The sequence below is a fragment of the Anabrus simplex genome, chromosome 13 (genome assembly GCF_040414725.1).
Source record: "Anabrus simplex isolate iqAnaSimp1 chromosome 13, ASM4041472v1, whole genome shotgun sequence".
In the NCBI taxonomy this organism is placed as follows: domain Eukaryota; kingdom Metazoa; phylum Arthropoda; class Insecta; order Orthoptera; family Tettigoniidae; genus Anabrus; species Anabrus simplex.
Genome location: NC_090277.1, coordinates 8009851 through 8030612, shown reverse-complemented (window position 1 = coordinate 8030612; position 20762 = coordinate 8009851). Strand labels below are relative to the sequence as shown.

At 37.7% G+C, this 20762-nt stretch overlaps 1 protein-coding gene across 1 annotated transcript in view; it reads right to left on the bottom strand.

Moving 5' to 3' along the window:
- Positions 1-20762, bottom strand: part of LOC136884828 (zinc finger protein ZFP2-like) — a 32902-nt gene that overhangs the window by 10336 nt on the left and 1804 nt on the right. Inside the window, exon 2 of the mRNA XM_068230161.1 lies at positions 17555-17637. Coding sequence (XP_068086262.1) covers positions 17555-17637 — 83 coding nt within the window. The remainder of the gene's footprint in view (positions 1-17554; positions 17638-20762) is intronic.

The following is a 20762-nucleotide window of genomic DNA, read 5'->3' as shown; positions in this document are numbered from 1 at the left end:
AGTAGGTATGTACTAGCACTGGGTTTCGAATAAGCAGACTTTAGAGTTCCTGAACAAGAACAAATATCGGGGATGAGTTTTACAGTAAGCTTGAAGCAAGCCTACACACACGAGCTACATCAGGCCGGCGAGCACATACACACTGCTAGAATGTGATGCTTCAGCTACTTTCGCTGAGTACGAAGTTCACAGCACACGTACAGTCCGCATCAGAATTATCAGCAGCAGCTTGTTAGACTGAGCTCAGAGGTGCAGGCCTTCTGGTTTAATACGCGGTACAAATACGTCTGCCTGCAGAACTTCTATATTTCGGCAGATCAGTGTCTCGTGTTGTTCCTACCCTGGCTCAAAGGTCGCTAACAGGCAGGGGATACCATAGATGTAGGCTTAGCTTAGTGCTCCCGAGGGTCGCTTCTCAGCCTAGCGCCCTATGTCTACCTACAGGCAAGGGATACCGTAGATGATGGCTCCTTCTCTTTTTGCTTAGCTTAGCACGCTGCGAAGTACAGGCAGGGGATACTGTAGATCTGGTCTTAGCTCAATGCTCCTGAGGATCGCTTCTCAGCCTAGCGCCCTATGTTTACCTACAGGCGAGGGATACCGCAGAAGATGGCTCCTTCTCTTTTTACTCAGATCAGCGCTCCGTCTACTTACAGGCAGGGGATACCGTAGATGTTAGCTTAGCTCAGTGCCCCTGAGGATCGCAACTCAGCTCAGCGCCCCTGTTTACCTACAGGTAGGGGATACCGTAGATGATGGCTCTTTCTCTTTTTGCTTAGCTTAGTGCCCCGCTTAAATTCCGAGGTCGAGGATTGCGCGCTGGCCCTCCCAGGTTCGATCCGCTAGTATAATACATCAGCCTGCAGAACTCCTAAATTCCGGCACCTCGGCATCTTCGAAAACAGCAGGTTCGATCCTGACTTAGTCCGATAGTGCTTAAATACGTCAACCTGCAGAACTCAGCATATCTTCCAAAGGCACTTGGAAGAACTCTTGTTGCATAAACATTTCGTTACAACTGTAGTGCGGACGTTACAACTGTAGTGCAGACGTTTGCAAATAACACATCCGCTTAGTAACAAGCTGCATATTGACTCGGTGTAGTCTGTGCACGCAGTTTTCCATGTGTGTTAATTGTGTGAGCATCCTCTACTTTCTCACCTATGTATGAGGCAAGTAAACATGAAAATGTGCTAACACTACTTTTAGACAGTATTTGTTAACAAACTAACATACCCTTTCCTATCCTATTATCACAACTGCTTCTATGCTAGATAATAAACATCTTCAAGTTGCATGCCCCTTTCATATCCCATTATCACAAGTGCTTCAACGCTAGGCAATAAACATCTTTGAGTTGCATGTTTGTAAAGATAGCTAGGCTAGCTGACTTACTCTTTCATATCCCTACGCTACATTCATATATTTTTGTTCTTTTCTTAGGTACATCAAGAATATTATCGTCGATATTTCATCGAGCTACAGGCTTGAACGTGCACATTTTCATCCGAGTAACAGTTTGCATTCTGCAGCGCGTACATTTTAAGGTATGTTTCGAACTTTTTTATCGATCTTATATGTTTACATTGTTTTTAGCATTCTAGGATAGGAGGACTAGAAGGTATAGATATGGAGAGGTTAATCTTGGAACTTCGAACTCACAACAATGTCTGACCTCTATAGGTTGAAACTTCGTTTCTTCCAACAATTGCAACTTTAGTCTAATCTGTACTGATAAATAGTTGTTCTCTTCAATCCTCATGCTGTTTGACCGCTATTAATTGAATTTTCGTTTTTTCTTTGCGACATGAGGGTAGGACATTGAGTTACTATATTTTCAACAACAAGAGTGCTACAATGTTAGGTATAGAACATTCATCTCTCTCTGCCTGCTTTTTAAATTTATGATAACATCTAACCTCTATAGGTTAAAACTTGTTTTTTCTGAACACTACAACTTTTGTCGAATCTCTATTGATAAATGGTTGTTCCCTTTTCAGAACTTGAAGACAGCATGTTCCCCTACTCGCAGTGTGACATAACGTTCGCCAGACGGGATAACCTGACACGTCATTTAAAAATGAAACATAAACAGGTATCCGTTTTGTTCCCCTGCGAGCAGTGTGCTGTAACATTCGCAAGACAGGATACCCTCAAACGGCATTTAAAAACAGAACACCCTAGCAAAACATCTGCTTTATGTGAAGTTTGTGGGGTGTATTTCGCTAATGTAGAGCAATACCATGCTCACTTAGTAGAAGTACATCAGGTATCTACTTAAAACTATAACCCTCAGGTAGTAGGAAAACAGCGTGTAAATACTGATGTAGCTGTAGAAAGTAGTAGTAGTAGTAGTATTAGTAGTAGTAGTAGTAGTAGTAGTAGTAGTAGTAGTAAAAAACCAAGGAAAAATCAAGAACTTCAAACTATACACTGCAAACACTGTAACACTAATGTACCATCTTCACATTTGCAGGGTCACTTATGGAGTAATGCGCATAAAAATCTTGCCTGTAGAAGTGCTAGTAATAAAAACATCGAGGAAATTAATACTGCATTTAAAACTAGGATTTTTAGTTGCAGAATTCGTGCTAGACAGAAGTTTCAAAGTACTGAAAACTTTGTAAATTGCGTTCAACTGGATGTGCAACAGCTTCTTGACAAAACTTTGTCTAATCATAATTTATTAAAAGTTAATTTGGAACTTTTTGCTTTGCATATTAAGAGCACAGATGTATCCGAAATAATGGAAATTAAACCATTTAATACAAAGAATTTTGTAGTAAGTGAGTCGACTAATTTTGGTGATGTATTTAGGGATGTCTCGAACATTATTTCAACTAAGAGCGAGGAATTTCAGGAAAAGGAATCAGGGTGGGCTTTAGTTGGATTTTTGTATCTAGAAGTTAATATCAATACGTACAATCTCTTGTGAGGTTCATCGTACATTGAGCTGCCGACATGGATACAACGAAAAGAAGCTGTTGTAAACATCCAAAACTATGACGAGGCTGTTTTGCATGCGCTGTGGTGTCGGCTTTAAATCCTGCAGAATCGAATGTAGCGAATAGAACATCATCGTATCCCCACTATTCAACACAACTAAATTTAGATAGTATAGAATTTCCTATGCATAAGGGACATTAAGAGATTTGAACAACTACATAATATTAGCATTAATGTGTATGGTGTAGACAAAAAGTCTGTATAAGGTCCTCTGATGTAATAAGAAGAGTAGTCATGTTAACTTACTCTATATCGAAAACAGTGAGAATAAACACTTGTGTTGGATTAAAAATTTGAGTAGACTTGTTGGTAGTCAGTTGTCAAAACATGATGGTAAAAAGTGGCTATATGATGGATGCTTGCAGTATTTTAGAACTGAAGATCAGTTAACAAACCATTCCAAGACTGACTGCAATCATGTATGTACAGAGATACCCGCTACAGGCAATAATATTTTGAAATTTACAAATTATGACAAGCAGATGTGGGTGCCTTTCGTCATTTACGCAGACTTTGAAGCTATCCTCAATCCATGCAGCACATGCACGCCTAATCCTGACAACTCTTTCACTAATACTACACACATGCATGTCCCGTATAGTTTCGCGTATTATATCAAGTGTAGTTATGATAGTACCCTTAACAAGTTAGAGCTGTATTGAGGACCTGAAGCTGCTAAAGTATTTTTAGAAAGACTTGAAAGTGATGCAGTATGTCTTAGCAGTATTCTAAATACTAATATTCCTATGAAACCACTCACCAAAATTCAGTTACAAGAACATGAACGTGCTACAAAATGTAGTATTTGTGATGGGGAATTTTCCGAAAATGACCCTAAAGTTTTCGATCATGACCATTTAACTGGCTTGTACAGATGTCCTGCTCATAATAGCTGTAATCTTAAGTATAGAGTTCCAAAATTTATTCCCGTAATATTTCATAACGTATCTGGTTACGACTCGCATTTCATCGTTTCACAATTTGGAGCATCAAATGAAAAAGTAGATATAATCCCTCAGAACAAAGAGCGGTACATTGCATTTACAAAGTGCGTAAAAGTAGATCAGAAGCATACTATAAAACTGAGATTTCTTGACTCGTTTCGCTTTATGGCGAGTACCCTTGATAAACTTTCTAGTAATTTGCAGCCAGAACAATTTACAGAAATTCGACGTGTTTTTCCTGAAGAAGCGCAGTTTAATTTACTTCGGCGTAAGGGTGTCTTTTGTTGTGAATAACTTGACTGCTTAGAACGCCTCAAAGAACGTGCCTTACCATCAAAACAATCATTTTACTGCCCGCTGAATTCAGCAGATATTAGTGATGATGACTATTTACATGCGCAACATATCTGGGAGCAGTTCCACGTTCAAATGCTAGGTGAATACTCTGACTTGTATTTAAAGACGGATGTACTTCTGTTAGCTGATGTTTTCGAAAATTATCACTGTGTTTGCAAGAAAACCTACAGCCTTGATCCATGTCAGTATCTTACAGCACCTGGGTTAAGTTGGGATGCCATGTTAAAATACACGCGGGTGACTTTGGAACTGCTAACCGATATTGATATGTTGCAATTTATAAAAATCGTCTATTCGAGGTGGACTAAGTCAGCGTAGTGGGCGGTATTCTAAGGCAAATAATAAGTACATGCAGAGTTTTGACTCTAGTCAGGAATCTCAGTATATTGTTTATCTCGATGCTAACAATCAGTATGGATGGGTGATGAGTCAGCATCTACCAGTAAGTAGTTTCATCTGGCTAACGCAGTGCGAAATTGATGATTTACAACTGCACACCCTAGACGATGAAGCTAATAAAGGCTATTTCCTCGAAGTTGACTTACAGTATCCTAAAGAGTTACACACTTCTCATAATGACTTACCGTTCTGCCCTGAAAATATGAAGTCCCCGTACATCACATTAACAACAAAAACGCTAATTGCTAATTTGTGTGACTAATCTAAGTATGTCATTCATTATTGAAATTTAAAACAGTGTTTGCAGCATGGTTTGAAGTTAACCAAAATTCATCGCGTACTAGAAAAGAATCAGTCACCATGGCTAAAGCCATATATCGATCCCAACAATAATTTAAGAACAAATACAGTTAACGAGTTTGAGAAAGATTTCTACAAGCTCATGAATAACAGTGTGTTTGGTAAGACTATGGAAAATGTTGACAAACGTGTTAATGTAAAACTGATTACAAACTGGGAAAATATTAAGAAAAGGTATGGTGCTAACCATTTAATAATTAAACCAAATTTCCATAGCTGTACTATCATACATGAAAATTTAGTTATTATACAGATGAATCGTGTTAAGGTTAAGTACGACAAACCTACCTACGTCGGCTTTGTAGTATTCGAATTAGCTAAAACACTCATGTATGAATCCATTACGATTATATGATGAAGAGGTACGCTCATAATGCGCAATTGCTCTACACAGATACCAATTTGTTTATTTACCAAATCAAAACTGATGACTATTACAATGATATAAAGCGAGATTTGGGTAGTTTTGATACTAGTAACTATCCCGAAAAAAATCAATATCATCGACCGCTACTGAACAAAAAGGTTCTAGGTAAAAAGAAAGACGAATGTGGTGAAAATATTATCGATTCATTAGTAGGTACCTAATCCAAGTCATATTGCATAATGCTCTTAAATCAACTACAAATAAAGAGATTGAAAGGGATTAAAAAGAATGTAGTTCAGAATCAGTTAAGTTTAGAAAATTATAAAAATTGTATGACGAGTAATCCACTTAGTTTACATAAGCAAATGTCTGTTATTAAAAGCAAGAAGCATCAGTTGTACACTCATTTAATTAGTAAGGTAGCCCTTAATAATGATGACTGCGAACGGTTTGTCATCCCAAATTCCACCAACACTCTAGTCTGGGGGCATGGTAGAATTGATAGGTACTATTTCACATAAAGCAGATATGTGTGTGTGGAAACATTATGCTAGAGGTGTGTACTTACGTTACGCTGTCTTACATCACAATTCACTGTACATATTGTAGGGAGAGGTACGCTGAGAGCGTAGTATGGCAAGTTTAAACTTGTACATACAAGAATTGCGTCGAGAAGTACGCAAACATCACTAGGGTAAAATGATTCGAGATAAAACTTGTACATACAAGATGTAAATAAATAATGTAGAATTGGCATATTCTTTTACTTTTGGATTAGGTATTACCTTCCTCCCGCTCCTTATTTGCAAGATAGAGTTTTTGTTTATTACTCATAGAAGAAAAGCAAGAAAGAAGGTGTTGAGCAGATTCGTACGTATGTTATCGTCTAGCTCAGTAAGTATGTTGAGAAGAGATTTTTTTCTAAGCAGTGTTTGATTCTGGTCTTGCAATGCAGTGTTCTACAACATCGAACTATAGTATGAATATGTTTTTGAATGGTAGTATGTGTTCATGTATAATCATGCACACTCCTGCTTTTGCAATGCATGTTCGATAGAGATGTGCCTTGACAAGGAAGAGAGAGCTGCTTAGTAAGTATGTTGAGAAGGATTTTTTCTTTCTAAACAGTGTTTGATTTCAGTCTTGCAATGCAGTGTTCTACACCATTGAACTATAGTATGCGATTCTAGTTGTAATATCTTTAACAGCAGTGTGTGTTTAAGTCTAAACATGCATCACTGCAGCTATGCGACATGTGCACTGCCTTATGCATAAAATCGCGTTGTATGTTCGATAAAGCTATGCCTTGGCAGAGTAAGTAAAGGTAAAGGAAGTTAGAGTTGCTATCTTGTACAAGCTGTTCAGAATTCTAGTATTTTTTCCTCTTAGAACAAAGGTATACGCCAGATATGTTGTAAACACATCAATCATTGTTCTAATCACATGTTGTATCGAGTACCGTGTTCGATTATATTCTTAATCACTTCTTTTGTAATATGATCTTAGAACAAAGGTATTCCTTGACATGTTCTTTTAAATTGTCCGCCACTACGATAAAGATAGTAGCACGGTGCTCTCATCATTAAAGATAGCTGCTGTCGAAAAAGCACATTACTTACTACCACATGTCAAAGAATGAAGTTTAGTGTCATAAAGATGGCAGCACAATGCTCTGCTGATTAAAGATGACAGCTGACGAAATTGCTCGCAAGATAGCAGCACGGTGCTCTCTTGATTAAAGATGGCAGCTTGTCAAATAGAATGTTTCTAATTTTCCGCCACCACATTTCAAAGGTATGAAGGTAAAGAGGCCAGCACAGTGCTCTTTAGATTAAAGATAGCAGCTTGTCAAAAAGAATTTTTTAAATTGCCCAGAAGATAGCAGCACGGTGCTCTCTTGATTAAAGATGACTGCTGTACAAATTTTTTCAAATTGTCCGCCACCACATTTCAAAGGTAAGTAGCTAAAGAAGGCAGCACTGAGGTTACCGATGCAAGATGGCGGATGACAGTTGTGATGTAGAAATCGCCTACTAATACGATAAAGATACAAGCACAGTGCTCTCTTGATTAAAGAAGGCGGATGACAGCTGTCAAAAAAGCACGTGGATTTGCTTCCAAACAAGAGCACGTAGAATTTTTCAAATTATCCGCTACCCCATTTCAAAGGTATGTAGGTAAAAAGGGCAGCACGGTGCTCTATTGATTAAAGATGGCTGCTGTAGAATTTTTTCAAATTGTCCGCCACCACATTTCAAAGGTAAGTAGCCAAAGAGTGCAGCACTGAGGTTAGCGAAGCAAGATGGCTGATAAAAAATCACGTGGCTTTGTTTACTGATTCAGCTAGTAGCTAAAGAGTGCAGCAGTGAGGTTTGTGATGCAAGATGGCGGATGACAGATGTCAAGAAAGCACTTCGAATTTGCCGCCACCACATTTCAAAGATAGGTAGCTAAAGAGTGCAGCACTGTGCTCTCTTGATTAAAATTGGCGGATGACAGCTAACGGAACTTTTCAAATTGCCCGCTACCACGTGCTTAAGATAGTAGCCATAAAGTGGGCAGCTCGGTGTTCTGTTGATTAAAGATGGCGGATGACAGCTGTCAAAAAAGCACGTAGCTTTGTTTACTGATTCAAATCTCGCGCTAGTGAGGTTAACTTGGGACCACTGAGGTTTAGGCCCGTCAAGATAGCAGCACTGGCGTTAGCAGTGCGTTGTTGTTGATGACAGCTGTAGAAAAGCATGTGGCTGGCAGAAAAGCACGTGGATTTATTTACCGATTCAAATCTCGCCCTAGTGAGGTTAAGTTGGCAGCAATGAGGTTTAGGCTCGTTAAGATGGCAGCACTGAGGTTAGCGATGCGTTGTTGTCGATGATAGCTGTCAAAAAGCACATGGCTTTGTTTACCAATTCAAATTTCCCGCGGGAGGAGGAGCGGGCCCCTGGGAAGGCCTCCCGGGAGGAGGCCCCTGGGAGCCCGGCGGAGGCGGCAGAACTGTCCATTATATCTACTCATTCGAATGCCTAGAAAGCAGCCAGTAGTAAAGTGAAAGGGGTCAGTGCCATAACAAAACCAAACAGCTATGCAGCTCTACTATATATGAAACTTGAAATGCCGCAAACAGGAGCAGGATATTTAACAGCTTGTCAAATCGGGGCATTGCTACATGGAAGAAAGCCAACGTATTTATGGCATCAATGAGGAAACACGATTTGCTACTCGACTGGTGGGAAGCGCGAAAGTGCTGGCGGAACTGCTTTGACAATTTCAATCTTGGAATTTCCGCATATACCGGTCCCTTTGCCCTGCACAGTTGTCCCGTTCCATGGCTAAATGGTTGGCGTGCTGGACTTTCGTCACAGGGGTCCTGGGTTCGATTCCTGGCAGGGTCTGGAATTTTAACCATAATTGGTTAATTTTGCTGGCACGAGGGTTGGGTGTACGTGTTCTCTTCATCAACATTTCATTCTCATCATGACGCGCAGGTCACCTACGGGAGTCAAATAAAAAAGACCTGCATCTGGTGAGCTGAACTTATCCTTGGACACTCCCGGCACTAAAACCCATATGCCATTTCATTTTACCTCCATTGTTGAAGGTCCGATGAAGGAAATTGACGGTACTGAAGTCCAGGCTCTGCTGAAGGAAATAAAACCAGGAAAAGCCATCGGTCCCGATGATTTCCGGCAAAGTTTTGTTTTGTGGAATGTAGGAGTTGTGGCTAAAACAAGCTTTTCAAGCAGATCTCAAAGAAGGTCAAAAACCAACAGATTGCCAAGGGTATCCATTAAAAAAATAAAAAAATAAGGGAAGACCTGCCGATTTTTATAATTAGAGCCCGATTAGAATTTTGAGGTATAATATGTTAATTTTCGAACAAATCCTCGAAAACAGGACGAGCGATTTAGCCAAACATACAACAAAGCTGGATTTGTGTAAAATTGAGGCACAACAGGAGCAATCCTCGCTGCATGGCTGTTAGTTAAGAGACACTGAAAAGAATAAGAGGCTTCATCTCAGACTTTCTGGACCTTGAGAACGCCTACCACGTGACCTTATCTGGCCAGAGCAACTTGCTGAGGGGGTAAAATAGCTCTACGTAGAACCAAGGAGTCCTGTTCAACCTGCGGCAGGAGCGCCTGATGACTTCCATATAACTGTAGGAGTCCACCAAGGCCCTGCCTTATCACCACTGCTGTTCATTCTGGTGATGGACACCATTATATCAGCTCTCCACAAACCAATACCATGGACACTTCTCTATGCAAATGATGTCATTCTGGCTGTAGAGAATAAGCTTGATCTCCAGCGCCAAACAGAAAAATGGAACAATCGACTAGCGCAATAATCCCCTCACTTCAACGAAAAGAAGACAGAATGCATGACATCACATCGTTGAGAAGTTGAGACCATGCATGTTGAGGTTGAAGATATAGCATGAGTAGATACATTTAGGTATCTTGGTTCCACAATCTCTGGTGAAGGCCGACTAACTGAAGAAGTCATCTTAAGGATATACAAAACCTGGTTGAAGTGGAGAATGACAAGGAGCGCCATTGCGATCGTCCAATGAAGTACTATCCCAAATCTATGATACCGAAATATTATTCATCCTGTCGTTTTCTACCGCAACGAATGCTGGCCAGCTACAGGTAAGGTAAAACACCAACTAAGCATCATGGATACGAAGATGCTTAGGTGGAAGGCTGGCATAACTAGACTGGATCACATTTCAAATTATGTTATTAGGAAATATTTAGGCGGTGCGACGTATCCAGAAAAAATTCAGGAAAGCCGTGTGTGCTGGTTTGGGAAAATCTTGCGTGTAGCGGGCGATATATTGTGAAAGTCAGCGTATGCACAGGAAGTCAGAAGAAAGAGGCGCAAAGGACGAACAATACAGCAAAGGGCAGATACAGAGCAAACCGACATGAAGGCTGTGAAACTGCTTACAGACATGGCCAGAGACCAATATAACTGGAGACAACGTACCACAACACTGGACACTGCCACCAAGCAGAACAAACACTAAAGAAGCAGATTGATGAACATTCTACTGTAAAAATGAGGTAAAATTAATGTTTTACACATCCTAGCATTCAACCCAGTACGTTCGAATTATCTTCCCTAAAGCCTACGTCCGAAATCTATGCATGAATTATTTTCATAAAATAATGTTTGAATGACAGGATGCTTCTGGATTACGTGTTTAATTGACTGCATTAAATGTATTATATAGAAATATATGTAACTCAACAAAAGAACAATTTCTGAATTATCTTTGTTATATATCATGGAAAAGGAAAGGAAAGATCCATCTAACCAATACAAATTTTATTGTAACTCTTAGAATGACAGTACCGGTTTTGACTCTTTACGAAGTCATCCTCAGCTGTACTATACCCTTACATTAGTTAGAGTTTGGTGTTATGCCTTGTTAAGTGATAATGTGTGACAGACATTGACATATTACAAAGTGGCTAGTTATAAGCTGCTAGTCTTGAGTATGTCTGATGACCTAAAACTCGTGTTGAACACCTTGTTAAAATATTAATCATATAACACATTAAAATGCTCACAACACTTGATCAAAACATTTTAAAATAAATATGTATTGTTACAGTCCAAGATAACGGGTAAAAACACGTTCTTGAATGAATTTGTCATCTTGCGTTGTTTGTTGAATCGTCCAGCATGAGCTATGCTTGAGTTCGTATGGGGTACTTTTGTACTATTATACTTTGTATGAAATTTAATCACTTATCAGCTTACAAATATTCTAATATTGTTAAATACGTGTGCATTTGAAGGTGACATGTGCAGCCAAAGTTTTTGATGGTCTTGAAAGCGTAAAATGCAGTTCACATTAGTGTGTAAAATCAGTTGTTGGTGGTGGCTCTTTCCCTGTCTATGACTATTGATAAATATCTGCAAAAAGCGAAAGGTAAAATTAAAATTAGAAGTTTTAAAAATATTACTCTGAAAGTGCCTGCTTGTGTGTTTATATCATAATAGTTACTTACTGATGCTGAATGGATGAGATGTGCACAACCTGGCTGCCTGACGTGTACTGTACGGTGTTCTACTGGTGTTAGTATCTGTTGCTGTAAGGGGAATGGAGGGAAATGTCGTATGTGTAGGGGCGGAGTTGGGCGTGTCAGTCATCTACTCAAAAACACACACTTCTTACTCACAGAAACAGAAGCGACGAACCACACGATAATGAACCCCCAACTACCGACTGCAAAAGCTCTTCTGAAAATACATAAAGACAACACAACGATGAGACCTGTAGTAAATTATAGGACAAGCCCCACATAGAAGCTTTCACAATTTATTCAAAAATTTCTTTAAAAACATTACTTTTTTCAAGCTTACAGAACTGTACGTAATTCAATAGACTTCTGTAATAAGACTAAAGAACTGCAGATAGAACAATACCATTCCATAGCTCCATATGATATAACTAATATGTATCTGAACATTCCCACTAGAAAGAACATAGATATAATTCTATCCAATCTAAAAAATTACAGTAAATTAAACAACTTAGAGATTGAAGAATTCATAGCATTACTTTAATTCGCCATTAATAATAATTTCTTCAGGTTCCATGATACAATTTATCAACAAAAAGGCCTACCGATGGGCTCCCCTGCTTCCGGTATACTAGCTGAAATATACATAGCCACCTCGAGTATATGTCGATCAGTAAATTAGACGGAATTTTTTTTTGTGTAGATTTGTCGATGACATTTCTTTTACCATTGACAACAGACAAACTACCGACAACACCATTATGGACAGAATAAACACCATAGACCCACACATACAGTTTACAAAAGAATCTGAGAATAATTGCAAATTAAATTATCTCGATCTGACTATTACCAGGTATGAAAATCATTTGACCTTCCAAATTTATCGTAAAGCCACTCACACATTAAATATGATAAAAACAGACTCCATCCACCCCAGTACCCATAAAAAAGCAGCATATCACAGTATGATCTACAAGGCCTTCAATATATGACTATCAAAATCCGACTTTAATGAAGAAATACGTTTGATTCAAGAAATAGCCAGAAAAAAACAGCTACAAGAAAGAAATAATCAATTCAATCATGCATAAGATCAAGTCTCGACCAAAAACTAAACTGATGAAAATTTACAAACCCAAGAAGGACTATGCAACTTTCACCTTCAACAACACACACATATACCTTTTGACTAATATTTTCAAAAAGCAAAATCTTGAAATAGCCTTCAGGACCACACATAATAGCAGCAGTATCTTACATAATACCTAGACAATCAACAAAACTAAAAAATACCATTGCTTTGGAGTATTCCGAATCAGCTGCAATAATTGCTCAACAAGTTATGTAGGACGTACCGGTAGGAATTTTGCTATCAGATAGAACGAACACATTAATGCCGTAAAGAACAACCATTTTTCTGCAATAGGTCAACATATGGACGAATACAAACATAGTTTTACGAATATACATAACGATATGAAAATACTAAGCACAAACCCCCAAGACCCCTTGCTCAATATAACAGAAGAATTATACATAACACTGGATCAATACACTAACCCTAATTACAATATTAATGAAATAACCAAAAATACCATTATCATATTTAATAAAGTTATCCCCAATGCAAAAAATTACTATCTTAAAATAGTCAACAAACAACGTCGGACGCAAACCACAGTGCAGATGACTGGCACGCCCAACTCCACCCCTACACATACGACATTCCCCTTACAGCAACTGATACTAACACCAGTAGAACACGTCAGGCAGCCAGGTTGTGCATATCTCATCCATTCAGCATCAGTAAGTAACTATTATGATACAAACACACAAGCAGGCACTTTCAGAATAATATTTTTAAAACTTCTAATTTTAATTTTATCTTTCGCTTATTGCAAATATTTATCAATAGTCATAGACAGGGAAAGAGCCACCACCAACAACTGATTTTACACACTAAAGTGAACTGCATTTTACGCTTTCAAGACCATCAAAAACTTTGGCTGCACATGTCACCTTCAAATGCACACGTATTTAACAATATTAGAATATTTGTAAGCTGATAAGTGGTTAAATTTCATACAAAGTATAATAGTACAAAAGTACCCCATACGAACTCAAGCATAGCTCATGCTGGACGATTCAACAAACAACGCAAGATGACAAATTCATTCAAAAACTTGTTTTTACCCGTTATCTTGGACTGTAACAACACATATTTATTTTAAAATGTTTTGATCAAGTGTTGTGAGCATTTTATGTGTTATATGATTAATATTTTAACAAGGTGTTCAACATGAGTTTTAGGTCATCAGACATACTCAAGACTAGCAGCTTATAACTAGCCACTTTGTAATATGTCAATGTCTGTCACACATTATCACTGAACAAGGCATAACACCAAACTCTAACTAATGTAAGGGTATAGAACAGCTGAGGATGACTTCGTAAAGAGTCGAAACCGGTACTGTCATTCTAAGATTTACAATAAAATTTGTACTGATTAGGTGGATATTTTCTTTCCTTTTCTATGATATATAATAACGATCAATACGGAACATAATGAAACTAATAAATCAAGATTATCTTTGTTAATCAGGAGTGACAGTTGGAATATCCGGTGAAATTCTGTGGGTACTAACAAGTCAGTGTATTCTAGGCTGAATGGAATTTCACAATTCATATTCCGGCTTACATCCATCATAGGTAGCAGATCAGATCAATGAATTTATTTTTAGCCCGATCAAATCTATGAATATGAAGACCATGGAGGAGTGGCACAAAGTAGTCAGCTCTGGGCCATGTGACACTCGACACTCTACAAGTGGAAGGAAAATGCAGCACTTAGTGGTTAGTTCAGGACCATGTGTCTCTACACAAATGGAAGTTAACCTCACAACTAATTGTTTAGCTCAGCAATACGTGTCTTTCCAAAAGTCAGCAATTAGGATATTTTATGTATCTTAAAACCTGTCCTTATGTCTTTCAGGACCAAATTGACACGGCATATCTCTTAGACATATTGAAAGAATTCATTTAAATTGCTACAAAATATTTGTAGATGGCTGAATTGAGAGTCAGGATAACACAGCGCCAGATGTGGGGTAAAGTGGGAAGCAGTAGATACAGTAAGATCCGGTCAACTGAATCCTTCAGAAGCATCTAAAACCTCTGATATACAACGCACTAAGTTACATACACAATGGACTGTCCCCTGCCTTCTATACCCAGACAAAAGAATACACACAAAAGGCTTGTCACTTTGCCGGCTTGAGAGCACCTCTGCACAATATACGTTTAGGGAGAACAAAGCTAAATTAAACTCCAACCAAAAATAGTAATACGCATTTTGTGTTTGAAAAGTATTCAAAGAAACATTTTTATTGGTGGTCATATTACAAGATTGATCTCTATTGCAGCCTATTGTGTCCTGTTACATAAGAATTACAAAGAAACAACAGAATTTGAACCTTGAAGAGTTGATGTATTTGGGTGTTCTTCTGTTGTGTGCATGGTCCTACTCTGACTAATGAGAGAGTGTAAGCTGGAGCAGGCAGTTCTGAGGACTTAAATGAATATTTCTTCCCACTAGTTGTGAATATACAGTAGGAACAAGTCAATGTGTCACATAACAGATGAGAAGACTCTAACCACCCACAAAATCAAATAAACCATTCATAATTTGCCATTTCCATCAATAATCAGGTTTGAAGTCAATCCTTAGGCTATGAATACCCATTGCAGAACCTCCCGATACAAGGGCACGCTAAGAGCATAATGCCGAGCTTATACAATCATTTCCCAGGGACTATCAAAGATCGTTCCACACAGTAACCAACAAAGGTGTGAGAGCAAAATATTAATTAGCAATTAATTCAAAAACACTACTGCTTTAAAAGTTTGAAAACAGGATACACCCTTGTATTACTCTGTTATGTCACAGATAAGAAGAACAATTCAGAAATGATATTCTAACATTACATCATTATTTACCTAATCCTATGAGATAATAAATTCACCTAATTGAAGAATTCTGGAAATTTTTAAGCAACCTGAACAAATTTTAAACTGATCTTATAGCTGCCATTTGATTAGTTTATAATTGTGTAAATGTGTTTGCAAACAACAAAGTACAAGCAATTGACTGACAATGAGCACTAAATTAAATAGTAGGAAATGGCAACAATCAGCAAGTGTGACCACAACACTGGAGCAAGCATAAATTCAATACCATATGTTTATATGCTTATAACAATATGGAAGTTTTATTAGAAAACTATGATATCAAAGATGTAGCACTAATGAACTGAACGTTTCCTTTCCATGACTCATTATCTGCTTTGCCGTTCACAAATAGAAAAATTCTACTTAACGCAATATAGGGCTGCGGGCCCCGTGGTTGCTTCAAGTACTGTAAACAAAAACACTTCAGAAATATCTAGATCTACCGGAGATTTTTTGTAGATATATATATTCAATAAAACTACATGAAGGAGCAATGAATCTGATCTTAACCCTTATACGCTCAGCGAGCCGATCTATCGGCTCGGGTGGTATTGCTTAAAACACTCAGCGTGCCGATCTATTGGCTTTGTGTTCGGACGGCTGTATAAGTACCTTAATGGACCCCCAGATGTCAGGAAAAGACATTAATAGTAGCTTTTGGGTTTAGTTTACACTTTTCTCGAGAGGTACAGACACTAAGCTCACTTCTTTGGAACAAATGAAGTTATCAAACCGCGTATGTTCACCGCATGACGAGTTGAAGTGTGCTGCTTGCCAGTACAGTCTCATTTAAGCTTCAAAATACGTGTTTTCCTTCGTTTTATTGTTTCCGTTTTAATAACAGATTATTGTTAATTATATTTTGTTTATATTCTACATTTATCAGTGTTCTCAAGTGAATTTTAGTTTAACATTTCGTGTTATTAGATTTTCGTGCCACGAGTAGGCCTAATTTTTTTTACATGGCTGGGCCAAGTTCTAGACTAAATAATTCCAATGTTTTGGATTATTTAGATGCTTTAGACGATGACGGTGACGTTATAGCCGATATTGATTCGTATTTCAGTCCGACTCATTGGCTGAATGATCAGCGTTGAGGTATTCGGTTCAGAGGGCCCGGGTTTGATTCGCGGCCAGGTCGGGAATTTTAATCGCCATTGATTAATTCTTCTGACCCAGGGCCTGTGTGTTTGTGTTTGTCCCAATATTTTCTTCTTCATATTCAGACAACACACTACACTACAAACTACCACGGTAACACGCGATTGTGATTACTTCCCCCCATATAGGGTTGGCGTCAGCAAGGGCATCCGGCCATAAACCACCAGCCAAATCCACATGTGCGACACAGTTCCCACCCACGACCCCACAGGTGTGGGAAAAGCTGTAGATAAAGAAGAAGTGATTCGGATTTTACAGGTACTGATGATAGGAGAATGTTTTCCAAAACACAAATGCTGACTCCAGAAGGTACGTGTACAGTTCTTTACGTCAGGTGCTATAACTCATGACTAAATAAGAATACAAAAAACAAAATTATATCATGTTATACAGAATTAAATGCTCTTATTTTCAGAATGACTGAACAACAATATCACTAAAGAACATATTACTTTTTTAGTATTTAAAAACAGATTTTTATTTTTGGTAATATATTTTCAAATTTCAAAATTTATTTTGAAGTAAAATATGCCATGAACAATTTTGGGATATTTTTTTCCTAAAACGATATTAAATAGTGTACTACTGTAATTTTTTTCAATTTTGTAACTGGGGATTTCTTTATACGGCAATTTTTTACATTTTAACATGCATAATCATGAAAAATGGCCTGAGTGTTTTGGGCTTGACCGGTGAAAATAGCCTGAGAGCAAAAGGGTTAAAGTTTGTGAATATTTTATGCAATTTTTAACCAATAGAATTTTAAAATATTAGTGTTTAAATGTAACCTTGTAAAGAAAGAATTAAACTAATAAAAATGGTCAGTTTCAGATGTCAAACAACCACTACTGAATACAACTGTATACAGGTACAAAATATTCCATATTGTACAGGCTTCACGGTGTACATACTTTGTTTCTTCCTTGATGTACGCCAGCAGCTGATCATCAGTATGTTGTTCTATGAATATTTCCTTCTTATTGTCTTTGGAAGGCTGTAAGCAAGAAATAAGAGAAGTAGAATAGAGAAGTAAAGGAATAAAAATATTAGTATATTGACCTAAACAAGAAACAGCTGAGAAAATGAATTTCAAAATCACTTTAATTACAAAAGAGGTGTCTACCTCGGTGGCAAATGGTACACAAAAATACATTATTATCAAGCACTAAATTTTAAATTGACAAGAGAAGACATTTTCCTAAAATAGAGTGTTATACAATTTACACTAACAATTTAATCACACAGCCCATTCTTAATGAATTTAAATTATTTACAAAATTCTACTCATAACATCTTGTGTACTTACAAACATAATCAACTCATATACAGTATGTAGAATGACTTTAAATAATTCCATGCAAGTGCTACAAGATTAAACTTTACATTGCATGTAAATTTTAGCATTGCATTTAAATTGCATTTATTTTCTTTTTTTAACCCTTTTTGTAACCTAAGAAGCATAATGACATGCTGCATATTAACCAGAGCCCTTTTGCACCACTTTCCAGAGAGTGATAAGAGAGACAAGAACATGAAAAGGTACATACCATAGGATGGCAGTAGACAAGGAAGTGATAGAAAAGGAAGAACATGAAAGGACAAATACTATCTCCAAATCCACACCCAATACTATTCCTTACTTCTCTTTCTCTATCTGTTGATCCCTGTTTCCACACTGACTAGCTATTTTCCTTATCCTCTTTATTTCACAATCCCCTGTTCCCATCCTTCTATACATCACTTGACTTCTTATCTCTTTGTTAAATTCCATGTTCCTATTGTCCCCTTCAAATTTGGCCCATACTATGCATTTTATTGTGTGTTCTTAACAGCTGATTACATTCTTTCATTGGGAGAGCAGTCTAAAGTTTTATTCATGAATGGCTGTGTTCTCAGTCAAAAAGTGCTTTGACCGGTTTTGGGGAGTATGCAGACTATTGATTATTCCAGCCTGGCGATCGATAAACACATGGTAGTCATGTCTCGCTAGGAGCCCAGTAATTTCTAGAAGAATTACAGCCCATCATGGAACGCTAGTGCCACACGTCCACAGCTGAGGGAATATAATCTTGGAAAAACGAATAAAATCTCTCTTTAACTCTGATTCTGTATTGCCACAGATTTTTGCGAGCTTCGCAGTTAAGTTTTATCATCGAGCTATTTATTCGACGTGATCATACTTGATAAATTTTCTAAAGCTGTCTGTGTCTGTTTCAGCCACCATCGGAACTTCAAGAAAGAAGAGGACCTTCACTATTCAGAATAACCAGCTACACCAGGATGCCTCGCCTATCCTCAAGAGGAGCTAATCATTCACATATGGAAATGGACTTCGCTGTCATCATGCCATGCTAAATGTAGGCACATTCTAACATGAGGGAGAAAACGACCAGGACGACCTGCGACATGTGAGCAGATTCAACTACCTGGGAAGGGATCGAGTCTCATCGCAAATTTAAGTAAACTTTTGTAACATAGTTACTGTCCATCTATGTGGAAGTAGTATGTGCCTCTTCATTTGCATTACTATTTCTATTAGATCAGTGCAATTTTGCAATAATTTCATACTTCATTCTTCTGGTGTCATGGTAGTGTTGGTAGAGTGAGTGCGAATGTTATTTGGATTCTATTAGTGTAGTTGCCATTTAATGTCTTCCGAGATTATTTCTAATTCCCTTCAAATGCTTAAACTTAATATTTAAAAGTAATGGAGCACCCGGATAAAATATAATTTAATTAAACAATTCCAGATTTATGAACTTGTGTGGAAATAATTTTCGTTGTGCCTTATATGATAAATTTCACTGTGCATTTCATATTATGCATTTCTGTGTATTTGTGCAGGATAGTGTCATCGAATTCAGTATTATGTAGAATTAACAATCACCACTAATAATATTAATGATAATAATAGTCATAAATTTTAAGGCCAGGTTAAAATAAAGATTAATGGTCATGAGTGATAAATATTTGCTGGTCTTGTGAGATATTTGATATATGCCCTGTTGATGAATTATGAGCCTGGAATACGGCGATCCTGTGGGATTAATTCGTGGATTATTTGGAGAAGTATGTGTCTTGCATTACAATGCGTTCTGCAAATTTTGAGCATTTGTTAAGTGATATTTATGGGATTAAAAAATGAATAGGCCCATACTATTTTAACCTCGCCCGAACAAAGTTTTTAATAATATAATAATTTCATGTGGCTATTTCTAGCTGAGTACAACCCTTGCGAGGCAGACCCTCCGATGAGGGTGGGCGGCATCTGCCATGTGTAGGTAACTGCGTGTTATTGTGGTGGAGGATAGTGTTAAATGCGGTGTGTGAGTTGCAGGGATGTTGGGGACAGCACAAACACCCAGTCCCCGGGCCATTGGAATTAACCAATGAAGGTTAAAATCCCCGACCCGACTGGAATCGAACCCGGGACCCTCTGAACCGAAGGCCAGTACGCTGACCATTCAGCCAACGAGTCGGGAATTTTTAATAATAATTTATCGTGACTCATTGACCACATGTCCGGTGACATTGATGTTTAAGCTTAATAATGTGCGTGATAATTGTTGTCCATTTTATTCTGACTAACAATTTGCTGAATATCTGTGATCGACGTTGTATTAATCCTGCTATTATCTCTTTAAACATGATGACCAATATTCAATCATGTGTCACTGATTGTCGGACGTAATGATTTAGCAGGAACTGTCGTCTGACTATTCTATTTATAGGATTATGATAATCAGAATCTAAAATAAATTCTAGAATTCGTTTGTAAATAATATAAATGAAATTTGTGTATCATATGTGTGAATGTGGAGAGAATGAATTAGTTAGGAATAATTTCTCTCGTGATTTATTAAAATGTGGTTTTGACCTGACCGCGTGTTCACCACGGTGGGCTCAGGTAATTCCGGCGTTGTTTGTGCTCATTTATCTTGTTGAAATAATTGCTTAGTGAATCTCATTATGTATTTAAGTAATGTTCTACAATGACGTGCCATTAAAAATGAATAGGCCCGTACTATTTTAACCTCGCCCGAACAAAGTTTATAAAATTTTAGATATTGTAAAAAGTCATAAATTAATTTCAATCACATTTTGAAGGATTTTCAGGAA